The sequence below is a fragment of the Pristiophorus japonicus genome, chromosome 16, assembly GCF_044704955.1.
Source record: "Pristiophorus japonicus isolate sPriJap1 chromosome 16, sPriJap1.hap1, whole genome shotgun sequence".
Taxonomy (NCBI): Eukaryota; Metazoa; Chordata; class Chondrichthyes; family Pristiophoridae; genus Pristiophorus; species Pristiophorus japonicus.
The window spans coordinates 75,047,161-75,066,602 of record NC_091992.1 but is presented as its reverse complement, the minus strand read 5'-3'; the positions used below and the strand labels follow the sequence as shown (position 1 = coordinate 75,066,602).

At 45.3% G+C, this 19,442-nt stretch overlaps 1 protein-coding gene across 1 annotated transcript in view; it reads left to right on the top strand.

The window, feature by feature from the left end:
- Nucleotides 1-19,442, top strand: part of myo15b (myosin XVB) — a 480,192-nt gene that overhangs the window by 199,427 nt on the left and 261,323 nt on the right. The window contains exon 28 of the mRNA XM_070856827.1: nucleotides 2,374-2,431. Within this exon, the coding sequence (XP_070712928.1) occupies nucleotides 2,374-2,431 (58 nt within the window). The remainder of the gene's footprint in view (nucleotides 1-2,373; nucleotides 2,432-19,442) is intronic.

Sequence of the window (19,442 nt, the reverse complement as noted above, 5' to 3'; positions counted from 1 at the left end):
GATATCGAAGCTTTAAAATTGTGAAACTGTAAGGAAGAATGCAGGAAATTGTAGGAGGAGAGACACAGGTTAGCTGAGTGGGCAGATAGGTGGCAGACGCAGTTCCAGGCAGAGAGGTACATTCTGGGATAAAAGGAAACAGTGAAGGAGTGTATACCCTAAACTCGTGGAACAAATTGAGGCACATAGTATTACAGGGAATATAGCTGCATAGATAGAGAGATGGCTCGGGGGCAGGAAGCGCAGGGCAGAATGTTTTTCACATTGTCAGGATGGGGTTATAGGTATGCCCATGGATCTGTGATTGGATATCTCTTGTTTTCCATTTATAAAAATGACTCAAACACGTGAATGATATTGAAGTTTGTCTTAGCAAATTATGGAGCGTGCCAAACTAAGGAAAAATGTAGGAGATTGCAGGAGAACATAAACTGATTGGCAAAGTGGGCAGGTAGATGAAAGATGCAGTTTAACACAGAGAAATGTGAATTTGTACATTTTGGGAACAAGAACAAAGACAAAAGGAGTGTTTTCTCAATGGTGAACTTTTTAGCAGAGTGGACGAACAGATAGGAGTATAGATACAGAGGGAGATGATTATAAAAGCAAGGAACTGATGTTGAATTTGTATTGAGTTGGGCCGACGGTTGGAGTATCGCATGTAGTTGTGGCCAAGCCATTATATTAGATCAGTTTGAAAGGAAATAATTATCAGGATCTGGAACATTTTACCTGTAAAAAGGTGCTGGAAGCTGATTCTATAAATAATTTTTAAAGGTAGTTGGACAGGTACTGAGGATGAGAAACTTACTGGGTTATGGACAAAAGCAGGGGTGTGAGACTAAGCACACTGCTCTTTCAAAGAGCTAACACAGGCACAAGGGGCCGAATGGCCTCTTTCTGTGCTGTAAGTTTCTATGATTCCATGATTCTATAATTCTATGATTTACTGGAATGAGCAAGGTAGCAAAGCGGAGAACGGGTTATCAGAAGAATTAAGTTAGAAGAGATGTTTTCACACTGAGGGTATTTTAGATGATGGACAAGGAGCTATTGCGCGAGAGATTATAACATCATTTGAAAGTGAATTGGATAAGTATTTGGAAAGAACGAATGTAAAACGATATGGGGAAAGGGCAGGGAGATGGTATCAGAGTGGACAGCTCCAGTTGAGGTGCTAGCATTGACACAGTGCCGATGGGCCGAGTGGACTCCTGTGTTAATTTCAATGAGTCTCTCTGCTTCAGAATTACTTTCCACTAGTTTAAATTGATATACTCTACTACATTCCTGAATTACTCTGAAATAATATTCCAGCCTGATGTTATCTATACTGCTTAATACTTCATATACCTCAACAAGATCTGTTCTAAGGTTGGATAACATCAGTATTATCAGTGCTGCGTGATGTGGCTCTGATAATTGTGTGTTTCTGTGTTGACAGAAAGGAGGCATACAGCAAGACAGAGGCAGAGAGATACAAAGAGGGACAGCGAGAGATACAAATAATGGTAGATAAACAGAAATAAAGAGAAAAAAAAATAAAGTAGGAGACAGGCAGAGAATCAACCACAGGGGGAGACACAGGTTTATTGTCCTTGTGTCTGTGAGCAATGCCACGGGAGGTTGGCCAGTCAATATATCAGGGTCAGTTTTAGATAAGAACATAAGAAATAGGAGCAGGAGTAGGCCATTTGGCCCCTCGAGCCTGCTCCGCCATTCAATAAGATTATGGCTGATCTGGTCTTGGCCTCAACTCCACTTTCCTGCCCGGTCCCCATAACCCTTGACACCCTTATCGTTCAAAAATCTGTCTATCTCCACCTTTATGAAGCTTGGCTCTCTCTGCACAAGTCAGGTGTGTAGGTCAGTACTGTCAACTGGTCAAATACTTGGGAGTGGCAGGAATAGGGCACGCTGACTGTGCCACATTCTCTGATCCGTGCTCCCATTGAGCGAGGCTCCACAGTGGGAGCAACATTTACCCTATAAAACCTTCCGGGGCATTATCAGCAAGGCTGCTGACTTGCCATTTTCAGTGGTAAAGAAGATGCAATTGTGACATGCAATCCCCATAATGCTGGAGAAAATCCCGAAATCAAGTCTCATTAAAAACTGGACTTTACTGATTCAGTCACCATTAACCAATGGTGCTAATTATCAGTGCAACCCCAGCCAGCAATAAATAAATCCAATCACAATGTCATCCTCCCGGTGTCAGCCATCTCTCAGTCAGCTGCTCCTCCAACACGACCAGATAAACACACTGCAAGATCCCTAAGCTCTTTCCATGGGATCATACAGTGCGTTACACACACAACTATCGCTTGTCCCCTGGGCCATAAATTGATGTCTTTCTCTATCTCTCTGCAGGATGTTGGCATGCTTGAGATCCCAGCTGAGCTCGCTGCTCTGTTACGGCTTGCTGAGGGTAAGTGTGTGTACTGTGAGGACACTGCACAGATCGGAGAGAGGTACAAACCCCTCTTTCACCAGTGATTGGATGCTGGATTTATTTAGGACAGTCCAACCCAGACTGTCGGGATGAGAGATTCCTCTGGGTGCTGGCTGTGAGGATTTTATGTGAATGGTTTGATGAGGTATCAGCCAAGTCCTGAGGGCACAAAACTGATTAACACTTCAGCACAAATCGATACTAAATTGGCAGAGACAGCTGTTTCGGGAAATGGAAATGTCACTTTGGTGCAGTAGGGCTGTTCCTCTCTGAGGCTGGGTCACCGAGAGGGAGTTTCACATCTGGCCTACAACCGTGTGATGGCACCAAAAGTGAAAACTGTTGAACACTAAAATTAATCTCTTTCGATTTCTTGCTCTCTCTCTGTCACTATAGCCTACACAGTCAGCTACCATTTCCATCGACCTCCCGATCACCTTTCCCCCCATTCCCACCGATACCTCCCCCCCCCGGCCACCGACCCCTCAATTGATGCTGCCCCCCAAAACCTCCCTCTGGCTATCACTCTCCTCCCAATCATCTTCCCCCCCCGCCCCCCCCCATCCCCACCAATATCACCCCCCCCTCTCCGGCCACCGACTCCTCAATCGGCACTGCTCCCCAATACCTCCCTCCGGCCATAACCTTCCCCCAATCACCTTTCCCCCCCCCCCACTATCCCCACCAATACCCCCCCCCCCACCAATTGTCCCATATCCCTGTACAATTTTCTGCTTCAAATGTTTTTCCAATTCCCTTTTGAAAGCTACGATTGAGTCTGCCTCCACCACCCTTTCAGGCCGTGCATTCCAGATCCTAACCACTCGCTGTGTAAAACGTTTTTCCACATGTCACCTTTGGTTCTTTTGGCAATTACCTTAAATCTGTGTCCTCTGATTCTCCACCCTTCCACCAAGGGGAAGAGTGTCTCTCTATCTACTCTGTCTAGACACCCTCATGATTTTGAACATCTCTATCAAATCTCCTCTCAACCTCTCATAGGATGAGATGAAGTAGGGTGGGAGGAGGCTTGAGTGGAGCATAAACACCAGCATGGACCAGTTGGGATGAATGGCCTGTTTCTGTGCTGTACATTCTGTGTAAATGCCAAGTGCTAATAGGACTTACTTTTCTGGTCTAATCTAATTTACATAATTATTCACAACTCCAGATGCAAACTCTGGTGGATTTAGGGATGACATCAAACCTGGAGAGGAATAGTGTGTGTGTCAAATGTAGAAGGATGGGGATAATTAAAGGAGAGTGTCACAAGGAAGGTGACAAAAATTTAGAAAGCTTCTGGAGAGCATTAACAAGCATCTCAACCCCTCGACCACCTTTACCAAGACTGAAGGGCAAGGGAATAAGAGGTGGTGGGTCACGATAAATGGAAAGGGACCCATAGGCGCGGACATGAGTCTGAAAACAGGTGAGGGTACTGCCCAGTCCCTGACCTCCCCTTTGATGCCTGTGGAAGTCAATGTGCATGAGATGCAAGCGAGGAGGGTTCTCTGTGCCACGCCACAGCACCACCCCACAGGTCTGCACCACAAGAAGGTGCGGCTGAGTTTTAGGCTACAACCAACCATTACTGTCCCTGGACATGTGCAAGGTCCATTCTGCTGGTAACCGGCGGTGTCTTTGAACCAGATGACACAGCTTGGTATCTTACTCCCCCCCACCCCGCTGATCCAGACCCTGAGAAGGTAAGTTACCACTGTCATGCCCAGGTGGGTTGGTCAGGGACAGTGGAACTGGTCGATGGCATCTTAGCAAGTCCGACCAAACAGGCAATAGTGTCTCTTGGTCTTCCGGGCAGGCTTTCTTCCAGGCAATGCCACGTGAAGCTTCTGAAGAACCTTCCAGGATAAGGGTTAGACAGGTATTTACATCTCATGCCAGAAGGGGTGTGCAGGCACACACTTCATTGGGAGGAGGACTCACCACCAACAATGCCCGCCAACATGAGTTTTACAATGTTGAGGTGCAAGTGTGGGCATGAGGGCCTGGAGCACCTCTCGGGCAGCCTGACCCACCTTGCCGGAGCCTTTTCTTCCTCCAAACACGTCAGCTCGAAGGATTCCTGCCGGCAGTAGCTCTTGTGCCAATAAAGGTAGCACAGGGTGTAATAAATAACTGCCCTGGCATAAAGGCTCATAAAAGCTAAATGCTAGCCGTAAACAAAACAAGGGCTAAGGGACACGATGGCTTGGGAAAGGAGAAGTGATACTCAGAGACTGGAGACACTGATATTGTCCCCTGAGAGCACAGAAGGTTAAGAGGAGATTCAATAGAGGTGTTCAAAATGATGAAGGTTTTGAACGAGTAAATAGTGAGGAAATGTTTCCAGTGGCAGGAGGGTCGGTAAGCAACGGACACACAATTAAAGTACCAGAGGGGAGATGAGGAGAACGTTTTAGGCAGCGAGTTGTTGTGATCTGGAACGCACTGCCTGAAAGGAAGCAGATTCAATAGGAACTTTCAAAAGGGAATTGGATAAATATTTGAAAGGGGAAATAATTGCAGAGCAATGGGGAAAGAGTAGGGGAGTGGGATTAATTGGATAGCTCTTTCAGAGAGCCAGCACAGGCATGATGGGCTGAGTGGCCTCCTTCTGTGCTGTAAGATTCTATGATTCTACTAAAGAATACCCCAGTTACTGACCAACTCCTTCAGATGTATGGCCTGGTTCAGCACTTATTACCGTCACTCCTGGTCTCCAAGGTGTGGTTTAGTTGCTGGCTGCTTGTGCTTTTGTAAACATATTTTTCCTCGATAGATGTTATTATTCTACCTTTGCCCTGCACATGCTCTGATCGGACTGTCTAACACACCGAGTATCGCCCACGGTAGACTGATTGCAGTGTGCGACACTTTGATCTTTTGCACCTCTGTTGGCATTGCGTGCAGGTATGGCGCTGCACTGACGTTCATTATACTGTAACCATGGAAATGACAGGAGACACTTTCTGCAGCTGAATCATTGACCCTGGATTCAGGTCACAGGTGAAACAGGATTTGTGGATAAATGCTTTATATCTTTACAATTTTCCCCAATGTCTGTGCTAGTTTCTGCAGTTTACAGAAGCCCAAGTTAGAATTTTAGAATCATACAGCACAGAAGGCCATTCGGCCCATCATACCAATGCTGGCTCTTTGCAAGAGTGACCCAATTAGTCCCATTCCCCTGCTCTTGCCCCATAGCCCTGTAAAATTTTCTGCTTCAAGTATTTATCCAGTTTCCTTTGAAAGCTATTATTGAATCTACTTTCAGGCAGTGCGTTTCAGAGCACACCAATTCCCTGAGTAAAATTATTTCTCCTCATCTGCCCTCTGGTTCTTTGGTCCATGACCTTAAACCTGTGTCCTCTGGTTACCGACCCTTATGTCAGTCGAAACAGTTGCTCCTTATTTACTTCATGAAAACCCTCATAATTTTGAACACTTCGGGTAGGTCTCCCCTTAGCCTTCTCTGTTCTAAAGGAGAAAAACCCAAGTTTCACCAGTCTCTCCACATAACTAAAGTCCCTCATCCCTGGTACCATCCTGGTAAATGTTCCCTGCACCCTCTCCAAAGCCTTGATGTCCCTCCTAAACTGTGGTGCCCAGAATTGAACACAAAGAAGGTTTAGCAGAACTTCCTTGATTTTGTACTCTATTCCTCTATTAATAAAACTCTGGCTCCCGTGTGCTTTTTAACAGCTTTATAGAAACATAGAAACATAGAAAATAGGTGCAGGAGTAGGCCATTCGGCCCTACGAGCCTGCACCGCCATTCAATGAGTTCATGGCTGAACATGCAACTTCAGTACCTCAATTCCTGCTTTCTCGCCATACCCCTTGATCCCCCTAGTAGTATCTAACTCCTTTTTGAATATATTTAGTGAATTGGCCTCAACAACTTTCTGTGGTAGAGAATTCCACAGGTTCACCACTCTCTGGGTGAAGAAGTTTCTCCTCATCTCGGTCATAAAGGGCTCAGCCCTTATCCTGAGACTGTGACCCCTGGTTCTGGACTTCCCCAACATTGGGAACATTCTTCCTGCATCTAACCTGTCTAAACCCGTCAGAATTTTAAACGTTTCTATGAGGTCCCCTCTCATTCTTCTGAACCCCAGTGAATACAAGCCCAGTTGATCCAGTCTTTCTTGATAGGTCAGTCCCACCATCCCGCTATCAACTTATCCTGCCAACTTCAGAGATATGAGGATGTGAACCCTTGGATCTCTGCTCCTGCACACCTTTTAAAATTGTACCATTTAGTTTATATTGCCTCTCCACACTTTTCCGTCCAAAAGGCATCACTTCACACCTCTCTGCGTTAAATTGCACCAACCGTGCGTCTGCTGAGTTCATCTGTATTCAGGTCTTCCTCATGGTTTTTTCTTTTACCTCTGTTATCTTCCCTCCCGACAATGGCAGGCAAAGATCTATAAAGGAGAATGACAGGAATGACAGTGCAAGTGCGGTGGTGGGGGTCGGTGGGGGGGGGAACTGAGCAAGGCAGCAGGCAACACTTTGTGGTAAAGGCTTTGGTTTTAGAGAAATAGGCTGCAGTGTGAAGACAAACAATTACCCTGTGAACTTATTCCTCGCCGACGGACTCATTGCGCTGCAAGTTACTTGTGATGATAGGGCTGGCTTTAACTTGGCTCGCATGGTGGAAACAGGGCAGTAGAGGAGATAAAACAGCGGTGGTGAGCTCAGCACCCCAATCCCGCTTCTCCCCTGAACAGGGCAGGAGCCTCCTCACTGTGTGACAATTGGGGTCCGATGATGCACATGATGCAATTTATAGGGACAGCTGGGTGGAGCGGGCGCCATGGACACTGGGCGGTGAAGAGCAAGAGGTTTCATAGCAGGTAATAAAGAATCAATTTTGTCAGGTAATGAGGAGCATGAGTACACCTCTGGACTCCACAAGGCTCATGTGCAACACTGCTGCCCGGTGAACCCACACCTCAGTTCCATGCCCCATCCGCCACCCTCCTCCCAAATTCGGGATGTGGAATGTTCCTGTATTTGGGGTGTGGAATGTTCCTGTATTTGTGGTGTGGAATGTTCCTGTGTTTGGGGTGTGGAATGTCAGTGTATTTAGAGTGTGGAATGTTCCTGTATTTGGGTTGTGGAATGTTCCTGTATTTGGGGTGTGGAATGTTCCTGTATTTGGGGTGTGGAATGTTCCTGTATTTGGGGTGTGGAATGTCAGTGTGTTTGGGTTGTTAAATATTCCTGTATTTGGGATGTGGAATGTTCCTGTATTTGGGGTGTGAAATGTTCCTGAATTGGGGTGTGGAATGTTCCATTTCTTTGGTGTGTGGAATGTACCTGTATTTGGGGTGTGGGATATTCCTGCATTTGGGGTGTGGGATGTTCCTGTATTTCGGGTGTGGAATATTCCTGTCTTTGGGGTGTGGAATGTTCCATTTCTTTGGTGTGTGGAATGTACCTGTATTTGGGGTGTGGTATATTCCTGTATTTGGGGAGTGGAATTTTCCTGTATTGGGGATGTGGAATGTTCCTGTATTTGGGGTGTGGAATGTCCCTGTATTTGGGTTGTGGAATGTTCTTGTATTTGGGTTGTGGAATGTTCCTGTATTTGGGGTGTGGAATGTCAGTGTATTTAGAGTGTGGAATGTTCCTGTATTTGGGTTGTGGAATGTTCCTGTATTTGGGTTGTGGAATGTTCCTGTATTTGGGGTGTGGAATGTTCCTGTATTTGGGGTGTGGAATGTTCCTGTATTTGGGTTGTGGAATGTTCCTGTATTTGGGGTGTGGAATGTCAGTGTATTTAGAGTGTGGAATGTTCCTGTATTTGGGTTGTGGAATGTTCTTGTATTTTGGTTGTGGAATGTTACTGTATTTGGGGTGTGGAATGTCAGTGTATTTAGAGTGTGGAATGTTCCTGTATTTGGGGTGTGGAATGTTCCTGTATTTGGGGTGTGGAATGTTCAATTTCTTTGGTGTGTGGAATGTTCCTGTATTTCGAGTGTGGAATGTTCCTGTATTTGGGATGCGGAATGTTCCTGAATTTGGGGTGTGGGATGTTCCTGTATTTGGGATGTGGAATGTTCCTGTATTTGGGATGTGGAATGTTCCTGTATTTGGGGTGTGGAATGTCAGTGTATTTGGGGTGCGCAATATTCCTGTATTTGGGGTGAGGAATGTTCCTGTATTTGGGGTGTGGAATGTTCCTGTATTTGCGGTGTGGAATGTCAGTGTATTTGGGGTGCGCAATATTCCTGTATTTGGGGTGCGGAATGTTCCTGTATTTGGGGTGTGGAATGTTCCTTTATTTGGGGTGTGCTGTGTTTGGGGTGTGGAATGTTCCTGTATTTGGGTTGTGGAATGTCAGTGTATTTGGAATGTGGAATTTCAGTGTATTTGGTGTGCGTAATCTTCCTGTGTTTGGGGTGTGGAATGTTCCTGTATGTGGGGTGTGGAATGTTCCTGTATGTGGGGTGTGGAATGTTCCTGTATTTGGGGTGTGGAATGTTCCTGTATTTGGGGTGTGGAATGTTCCTGTGTTTGGGGTGTGGAATGTTCCTGTATTTGGGATGTGGAATGTTCCTGTATTTGGGGTGTGGAATGTTCCTGTGTTTGGGGTGTGGAATGTTTCTGTATGTGGTGTGTGGAATGTCAGTGTATTTGGGGTGTGGAATGGTCCTATATTTCGGGTGTGGAATGTTCCTGTGTTTGGGGTGTGGAATGTTCCTGTATTTGGGGTGTGGAATGTTCCTGGATTTGGTGTGTGGAATGTTCCTGTGTTTGGGGTGTGGAATGTTCCTGTGTTTGGGGTGTGGAATGTTCCTGTATTTGAGGTGCGGAATGTTCCTGTGTTTGGGGTGTGGAATGTTCCTGTGTTTGGAGTGTGGAATGTTCCTGTATTTGGGGTGCGCAATATTCCAGTATTTGGGTTGTGGAATGTTCCTGTATTTGGGGAGTGGAATGTTCCTGTGTTTGGGGTGTGGAATGTTCCTGTGTTTGGGGTGTGGAATGTTCCTGTATTTGAGGTGTGGAATGTTCCTGTATTTGGGGTGTGGAATGTTCCTGGATTTGGTGTGTGGAATGTTCCTGTGTTTGGGGTGTGGAATGTTCCTGTATTTGGTGTGTGGAATGTTCCTGTATTTGGGGTGTGGATGTTCTTGTGTTTGGGGTGTGGAATGTTCCTGGATTTGGTGTGTGGAATGTTCCTGTGTTTGGGGTGTGGAATGTTCCTGTGTTTGGGGTGTGGAATGTTCCTGTATTTAAGGTGTGGAATGTTCCTGTTATTTGGGGTGTGGAATGTTCCTGGATTTGGTATGTGGAATGTTCCTGTGTTTGGGGTGTGGAATGTTCCTATGTTTGGAGTGTGGAATGTTCCTGTATTTGGGGTGTGGAATGTTCCTGTATTTGAGGTGCGGAATGTTCCTGTGTTTGGGGTGTGGAATGTTCCTGTGTTTGGAGTGTGGAATGTTCCTGTATTTGGGGTGCGCAATATTCCAGTATTTGGGTTGTGGAATGTTCCTGTATTTGGGGAGTGGAATGTTCCTGTGTTTGGGGTGTGGAATGTTCCTGTGTTTGGGGTGTGGAATGTTCCTGTATTTGAGGTGTGGAATGTTCCTGTATTTGGGGTGTGGAATGTTCCTGGATTTGGTGTGTGGAATGTTCCTGTGTTTGGGGTGTGGAATGTTCCTGTATTTGGTGTGTGGAATGTTCCTGTATTTGGGGTGTGGATGTTCTTGTGTTTGGGGTGTGGAATGTTCCTGGATTTGGTGTGTGGAATGTTCCTGTGTTTGGGGTGTGGAATGTTCCTGTGTTTGGGGTGTGGAATGTTCCTGTATTTAAGGTGTGGAATGTTCCTGTTATTTGGGGTGTGGAATGTTCCTGGATTTGGTATGTGGAATGTTCCTGTGTTTGGGGTGTGGAATGTTCCTATGTTTGGAGTGTGGAATGTTCCTGTATTTGGGGTGTGGAATGTTCCTGGATTTGGTGTGTGGAATGTTCCTGTATTTGGGGTGCGCAATATTCCTGTATTTGGAGTGTGGAATGTTCCTATATTGGGGGTGTGGAATGTTCCTGTACTTGGGGTGTGGAATGTTAGTGCATTTAGAGTGTGGAACGTCAGTGTATTTGGGTTGTGGAATGTTCCTGTATTTGGGTTGTGGAATGTTCCTGTATTTGAGGTGTAGAATGTCAGTGTATTTGGGGTGCGCAATATTCCTGTATTTGGGGTGTGGAATGTTCCTGTATTTGGGTTGTGGAATGTTCCTGTGTTTGGAGTGTGGAATGTTCCTGTATTTGGGGTGCGCAATATTCCAGTATTTGGGGTGTGGAATGTTCCTGTATTTGGGGAGTGGAATGTTCCTGTGTTTGGGGTGTGGAATGTTCCTGTGTTTGGGGTGTGGAATGTTCCTGTATTTGGTGTGTGGAATGTTCCTGTATTTGGGGTGTGGATGTTCCTGTGTTTGGGGTGTGGAATGTTCCTGGATTTGGTGTGTGGAATGTTCCTGTGTTTGGGGTGTGGAATGTTCCTGTGTTTGGGGTGTGGAATGTTCCTGTATTTGAGGTGTGGAATGTTCCTGTATTTGGGGTGTGGAATGTTCCTGGATTTGGTGTGTGGAATGTTCCTGTGTTTGGGGTGTGGAATGTTCCTAAATTTGGTGTGTGGAATGTTCCTGTATTTGGGGTGTGGAATGTTCCTGGATTTGGTGTGTGGAATGTTCCTGTGTTTGGGGTGCGCAATATTCCTGTATTTGGAGTGTGGAATGTTCCTATATTGGGGGTGTGGAATGTTCCTGTACTTGGGGTGTGGAATGTCAGTGCATATAGAGTGTGGAACGTCAGTGTATTTGGGTTGTGGAATGTTCCTGTATTTGGGTTGTGGAATGTTCCTGTATTTGAGGTGTAGAATGTCAGTGTATTTGGGGTGCGCAATATTCCTGTATTTGGGGTGTGGAATGTTCCTGTATTTGGGGTGTGGAATGTTCCTGTATTTGGGTTGTGGAATGTTCCTGTTTTTGGGTTGTGGAATGTTCCTGTATTTGGGTTGTGGAATGTTCCTGTATTTGGGGTGTGGAATGTTCCTGTATTTGGGGTGTGGAATGTTCCTGTATTTGGGTTATGGAATGTTCCTGTATTTGGGGTGTGGAATGTTCCTGTATTTGGGTTGTGGCATGTTCCTGTATTTGGGTTGTGGAATGTTCCTGTATTTGGGGTGTGGAATGTTCTTGTATTTGGGGTGTGGAATGTCAGTGTATTTGGGTTGTTAAATATTCCTGTATTTGGGATGTGGAATCTTCCTGTATTTGGGTTGTGGAATGTTCCTGTATTTGAGGTGTGGAATGGTCCTGTATTTGGGGTGTGGAATGTTCCTGGATTTGGTGTGTGGAATGTTCCTGTGTTTGGGGTGTGGAATGTTCCTGTGTTTGGGGTGTGGAATGTTCCTGTATTTGAGGTGTGGAATGTTCCTGTATTTGGGGTGTGGAATGTTCCTGGATTTGGTGTGTGGAATGTTCCTGTGTTTGGGGGGTGGAATGTTCCTGAATTTGGGGTGTGGAATGTTCCTGTATTTGGGGTGTGGAATGTCAGTGTATTTGGGGTGTGGAATGTTCCTGTATTTGGGGTGTGGAATGTTCCTATATTTGGGGTGTGGAATGTCAGTGTATTTGGGGTGTGGAATGTTCCTGTATTTGGGGTGTGGAATGTTCCTGTATTTGGAGTGCGGAATGTTCCTGGATTTGGGGTGTGGAATGACAGTGTATTCGGTGTGTGGAATGTTCCTGTATTTGAGGTGTGGAATGTTCCTGTATTTGTGGTGTGGTTTATTCCTGTATTCGGTGTGTGGCATGTTCCTGTATTTGGAGTTTGAAATGTCAGTGTATTTGGGGTGCGCAATATTCCTGTATTTTGGGTGTGGAATGTTCCTGTATTGGGGGTGTGGAATGTTCCTGTACTTGGGGTGTGGAATGTTCCTGTGTTTGTGGTATGGAATGTTCCTGTGTTTGGGGTGTGGAATGTTCCTGTATTTGGGGTGTGGAATGTCAGTGTATTTAGAGTGTGGAACGTCAGTGTATTTGGGTTGTGGAATGTTCCTGTATTTGGGGTGTGGAATGTTCCTGTGTTTGGGGTGTGGAATGTTCCTGTATTTGGGGTGTGGAATGTTCCTGTATTTGGGGTGTGGAATGTTCCTGTATTTGGGGTGTGGAATGTTCCTGTATTTGGGGTGTGGATATTCCTATATTTGGGCTGTGGAATGTTCCATTTCTTTGGGGTGTGGAATGTTCCTGTATTTGGGGTGTGGAATGTTCCTTTATTTGGGGTGTGGAATGTCATTGTATTTGGGGTGTGGAATGTTCCTGTATTTCGGGTGTGGTATGTTCCTGTATTTGAGGTGCAGAATGTCAGTGTATTTGGGGTGCGCAATATTCCAGTATTTGGGGTGTGGAATGTTTCTGTGTTTGGGGTGTGGAATGTTCGTGTATTTGAGGTGCAGAATGTCAGTGTATTTGGGGTGCGCAATATTCCAGTATTTGGTGTGTGGAATGTTCCTGTATTTGGGGAGTGGAATGTTCCTGTGTTTGGGGTGTGGAATGTTCCTGTGTTTGGGGTGTGGATGTTCCTGTGTTTGGTGTGTGGAATGTTCCTGTATTTGGGGTGTGGAATGTTCCATTTCTTTGGAGTGTGGAATGTTCCTGTGTTTGGAGTGCGGAATGTTTCTGAATTTGGGGTGTGGAATGTTCCTGTATTTGGGATGTGGAATGTTCCTGTATTTGGGGTATGGAATGTTCCTGTATTTGGGGTGTGGAATGTTCCATTTCTTTGGTGTGTGGAATGTTCCTGTATTTGGGATGTGGAATGTTCCTGTATTTGGGATGTGGAATGTTCCTGTATTTGGGGTATGGAATGTTCCTGTATTTGGGGTGTGGAATGTTCCATTTCTTTGGTGTGTGGAATGTTCCTGTATTTGGGATGTGGATTGTTCCTGTATTTGGGGTGTGGAATTTTCCTGAATTTGGGGTGTGGGATGTTCCTGTATTTGGGATGTGGAATATTCCTGGATTTGGAATGTGGAATTTCAGTGTATTTGGTGTGTGGAATGTTCCTGTATTTGGGGTGCGGAATGTTCCTGTATTTGGGGTGTGGAATGTTCCATTTCTTTGGGGTGTGGAATGTTCCTGTGTTTGGGGTGTGGAATGTTCCTGTATTTGGGGTGTGGAATGTTCCTGTGTTTGGGGTGTGGAATCTTCCTGTATTTGGGGTGTGGAATGTTCCTGTATTTGAGGTGTGGAATGTTCCTGTATTTGGGGTGTGGAATGTTCCTGGATTTGGTGTGTGGAATGTTCCTGTGTTTGGGGTGTGGAATGTTCCTGTGTTTGGGGTGTGGAATGTTCCTGTATTTGAGGTGTGGAATGTTCCTGTATTTGGGGTGTGGAATGTTCCTGGATTTGGTGTGTGGAATGTTCCTGTGTTTGGGGTGTGGAATGTTCCTGTATTTGGTGTGCGGAATGTTCCTGTATTTGGGGTGTGGATGTTCATGTGTTTGGGGTGTGGAATGTTCCTGGATTTGGTGTGTGGAATGTTCCTGTGTTTGGGGTGTGGAATGTTCCTGTGTTTGGGGTGTGGAATGTTCCTGTATTTGAGGTGTGGAATGTTCCTGTATTTGGGGTGTGGAATGTTCCTGGATTTGGTATGTGGAATGTTCCTGTGTTTGGGGTGTGGAATGTTCCTATGTTTGGAATGTGGAATGTTCCTGTATTTGGGGTGTGGAATGTTCCTGGATTTGGTGTGTGGAATGTTCCTGTATTTGGGGTGCGCAATATTCCTGTATTTGGGGTGTGGAATGTCAGTGCATTTAGAGTGTGGAACGTCAGTGTATTTGGGTTGTGGAATGTTCCTGTATTTGGGTTGTGGAATGTTCCTGTATTTGAGGTGTAGAATGTCAGTGTATTTGGGGTGCGCAATATTCCTGTATTTGGGGTGTGGAATGTTCCTGTATTTGGGTTGTGGAATGTTCCTGTGTTTGGAGTGTGGAATGTTCCTGTATTTGGGGTGCGCAATATTCCAGTATTTGGGGTGTGGAATGTTCCTGTGTTTGGGGTGTGGAATGTTCCTGTATTTGGTGTGTGGAATGATCCTGTATTTGGGGTGTGGATGTTCCTGTGTTTGGGGTGTGGAATGTTCCTGGATTTGGTGTGTGGAATGTTCCTGTGTTTGGGGTGTGGAATGTTCCTGTGTTTGGGGTGTGGAATGTTCCTGTATTTGGGGTGTGGAATGTTCCTGGATTTGGTGTGTGGAATGTTCCTGTATTTGGGGTGTGGAATGTTCCTGGATTTGGTGTGTGGAATGTTCCTGTGTTTGGGGTGCGCAATATTCCTGTATTTGGAGTGTGGAATGTTCCTATATTGGGGGTGTGGAATGTCCCTGTACTTGGGGTGTGGAATGTCAGTGCATTTAGAGTGTGGAACGTCAGTGTATTTGGGTTGTGGAATGTTCCTGTATTTGGGTTGTGAAATGTTCCTGTATTTGAGGTGTAGAATGTCAGTGTATTTGGGGTGCGCAATATTCCTGTATTTGGGGTGTGGAATGTTCCTGTATTTGGGTTGTGGAATGTTCCTGTATTTGGGTTGTGGAATGTTCCTGTATTTGGGGTGTGGAATGTTCCTGTATTTGGGGTGTGGAATGTTCCTGTATTTGGGTTGTGGAATGTTCCTGTATTTGGGTTGTGGCATGTTCCTGTATTTGGGTTGTGGAATGTTCCTGTATTTGGGGTGTGGAATGTTCCTGTATTTGGGGTGTGGAATGTCAGTGTATTTGGGTTGTTAAATATTCCTGTATTTGGGATGTGGAATGTTCCTGTATTTGGGGTGTGAAATGTTCCTGTATTTGGGGTGTGGAATGTTCCTGTATTTGGGGTGTGGAATGTTCCTGTGTTTGGGTTGTGGAATGTCAGTGTATTTGGGTTGTTAAATATTCCTGTATTTGGGATGTGGAATGTTCCTGTATTTGGGGTGTGAAATGTTCCTGAATTGGGGTGTGGAATGTTCCTGTATTTGGGGTGTGGAATGGTCCTGTATTTGGGGTGTGGAATGTTCCTCTGTTTGGGGTGTGGAATGTTCCTAAATTTGGGGTGTGGAATGTTCCATATCTTTGGGGTGTGGAATGTTCCTGTATTTGGGTTGTGGAATGTTCCTGTATTTGGGTTGTGGAATGTTCCTGTATTTGGGGTGTGGAATGTCAGTGTATTTGGGTTGTTAAATATTCCTGTATTTGGGATGTGGAATGTTCCTGTATTTGGGGTGTGAAATGTTCCTGTATTTGGGGTGTGGAATGGTCCTGTATTTGGGGTGTGGGATGTTCCTGTATTTGGGGTGTGGAATGTTCCTGTATTTGGGTTGTGGAATGTTCCTGTATTTGGGGTGTGGAATGTTCCTGTATTTAAGGTGTGGAATGTTCCTGTATTTGGGGTGTGGAATGTTCCTGTGTTTGGGTTGTGTAATGTCAGTGTATTTGGGTTGTTAAATATTCCTGTCTTTGGGATATGGAATGTTCCTGTATTTGGGGTGTGAAATGTTCCTGAATTGGGGTGTGGAATGTTCCTGTATTTGGGGTGTGGAATGGTCCTGTATTTCGGGTGTGAAATGTTCCTGTGTTTGGGGTGTGGAATGTTCCTAAATTTGGGGTGTGGAATGTTCCATTTCTTTGGGGTGTGGAATGTTCCTGAATTTAGGGTGTGGAATGTTCCTGTATTTGGGGTGTGGAATGTCAGTGTATTTGGGGTGTGGAATGTTCCTGTATTTGGGGTGTGGAATGTTCCTATATTTGGGGTGTGGAATGTCAGTGTATTTGGGGTGTGGAATGTTCCTGTATTTGGGGTGTGGAATGTTCCTATATTTGGGGTGTGGAATGTCAGTGTATTTGGGGTGTGGAATGTTCCTGTATTTGGGGTGTGGAATGTTCCTGTATTTGGAGTGCGGAATGTTCCTGGATTTGGGGTGTGGAATGACAGTGTATTCGGTGTGTGGAATGTTCCTGTATTTGAGGTGTGGAATGTTCCTGTATTTGTGGTGTGGTTTATTCCTGTATTCGGTGTGTGGCATGTTCCTGTATTTGGAGTTTGAAATGTCAGTGTATTTGGGGTGCGCAATATTCCTGTATTTGGGGTGTGGAATGTTCCTGTATTGGGGGTGTGGAATGTTCCTGTACTTGGGATGTGGAATGTTCCTGTGTTTGTGGTATGGAATGTTCCTGTGTTTGGGGTGTGGAATGTTCCTGTATTTGGGGTGTGGAATGTCAGTGTATTTAGAGTGTGGAACGTCAGTGTATTTGGGTTGTGGAATGTTCCTGTATTTGGGGTGTGGAATGTTCCTGTATTTGGGGTGTGGAATGTTCCTGTATTTGGGGTGTGGATATTCCTATATTTGGGCTGTGGAATGTTCCATTTCTTTGTGGTGTGGCATGTTCCTGTATTTGCGGTGTGGAATGTTCCTGTATTTGGGGTGTGGAATGTCAGTGTATTTGGGGTGTGGAATGTTCCTGTATTTCGGGTGTGGTATGTTCCTGTATTTGAGGTGCAGAATGTCAGTGTATTTGGGGTGCGCAATATTCCAGTATTTGGGGTGTGGAATGTTTCTGTGTTTGGGGTGTGGAATGTTCGTGTATTTGAGGTGCAGAATGTCAGTGTATTTGGGGTGCGCAATATTCCAGTATTTCGGGTGTGGAATGTTCCTGTATTTGGGGAGTGGAATGTTCCTGTGTTTGGGGTGTGGAATGTTCCTGTGTTTGGGGTGTGGAATGTTCCTGTATTTGGTGTGTGGAATGTTCCTGTATTTGGGGTGTGGATGTTCCTGTGTTTGGTGTGTGGAATGTTCCTGTGTTTGGGGTGTGGAATGTTCCATTTCTTTGGAGTGTGGAATGTTCCTGTGTTTGGAGTGCGGAATGTTTCTGAATTTGGGGTGTGGAATGTTCCTGTATTTGGGATGTGGAATGTTCCTGTATTTGGGGTATGGAATGTTCCTGTATTTGGGGTGTGGAATGTTCCATTTCTTTGGTGTGTGGAATGTTCCTGTATTTGGGATGTGGGATGTTCCTGTATTTGGGGTGTGGAATGTTCCTGTATTTGGGGTGTGGAATGTTCCTGTCTTTGGGGTGTGGAATGTTCCATTTCTTTGGTGTGTGGAATGTTCCTGTGTTTGGAGTGTGGTATATTCCTGTATTTGGGGTGTGGAATTTTCCTGAATTTGGGGTGTGGGATGTTCCTGTATTTGGGATGTGGAATATTCCTGTATTTGGAATGTGGAATTTCAGTGTATTTGGTGTGTGGAATGTTCCTGTATTTGGGGTGTGGAATGTCAGTGTATTTGGGGTGTGGAATGTTCCTGTATTTGGGGTGTGGAATGTTCCTATATTTGGGGTGTGGAATGTCAGTGTATTTGGGGTGTGGAATGTTCCTGTATTTGGGGTGTGGAATGTTCCTGTATTTGGAGTGCGGAATGTTCCTGGATTTGGGGTGTGGAATGACAGTGTATTCGGTGTGTGGAATGTTCCTGTATTTGAGGTGTGGAATGTTCCTGTATTTGTGGTGTGGTTTATTCCTGTATTCGGTGTGTGGCATGTTCCTGTATTTGGAGTTTGAAATGTCAGTGTATTTGGGGTGCGCAATATTCCTGTATTTGGGGTGTGGAATGTTCCTGTATTGGGGGTGTGGAATGTTCCTGTACTTGGGATGTGGAATGTTCCTGTGTTTGTGGTATGGAATGTTCCTGTGTTTGGGGTGTGGAATGTTCCTGTATTTGGGGTGTGGAATGTCAGTGTATTTAGAGTGTGGAACGTCAGTGTATTTGGGTTGTGGAATGTTCCTGTATTTGGGGTGTGGAATGTTCCTGTATTTGGGGTGTGGAATGTTCCTGTATTTGGGGTGTGGATATTCCTATATTTGGGCTGTGGAATGTTCCATTTCTTTGTGGTGTGGCATGTTCCTGTATTTGCGGTGTGGAATGTTCCTGTATTTGGGGTGTGGAATGTCAGTGTATTTGGGGTGTGGAATGTTCCTGTATTTCGGGTGTGGTATGTTCCTGTATTTGAGGTGCAGAATGTCAGTGTATTTGGGGTGCGCAATATTCCAGTATTTGGGGTGTGGAATGTTTCTGTGTTTGGGGTGTGGAATGTTCGTGTATTTGAGGTGCAGAATGTCAGTGTATTTGGGGTGCGCAATATTCCAGTATTTCGGGTGTGGAATGTTCCTGTATTTGGGGAGTGGAATGTTCCTGTGTTTGGGGTGTGGAATGTTCCTGTGTTTGGGGTGTGGAATGTTCCTGTATTTGGTGTGTGGAATGTTCCTGTATTTGGGGTGTGGATGTTCCTGTGTTTGGTGTGTGGAATGTTCCTGTGTTTGGGGTGTGGAATGTTCCATTTCTTTGGAGTGTGGAATGTTCCTGTGTTTGGAGTGCGGAATGTTTCTGAATTTGGGGTGTGGAATGTTCCTGTATTTGGGATGTGGAATGTTCCTGTATTTGGGGTATGGAATGTTCCTGTATTTGGGGTGTGGAATGTTCCATTTCTTTGGTGTGTGGAATGTTCCTGTATTTGGGATGTGGGATGTTCCTGTATTTGGGGTGTGGAATGTTCCTGTATTTGGGGTGTGGAATGTTCCTGTCTTTGGGGTGTGGAATGTTCCATTTCTTTGGTGTGTGGAATGTTCCTGTGTTTGGAGTGTGGTATATTCCTGTATTTGGGGTGTGGAATTTTCCTGAATTTGGGGTGTGGGATGTTCCTGTATTTGGGATGTGGAATATTCCTGTATTTGGAATGTGGAATTTCAGTGTATTTGGTGTGTGGAATGTTCCTGTATTTGGGGTGCGGAATGTTCCTGTATTTGGAGTGCGGAATGTTCCTGTATTTGGGGTGTGGAATGTTCCATTTCTTTGGGGTGTGGAATGTTCCTGTGTTTGGGGTGTGGAATGTTCCTGTGTTTGGGGTGTGGAATGTTCCTGTGTTTGGGGTGTGGAAT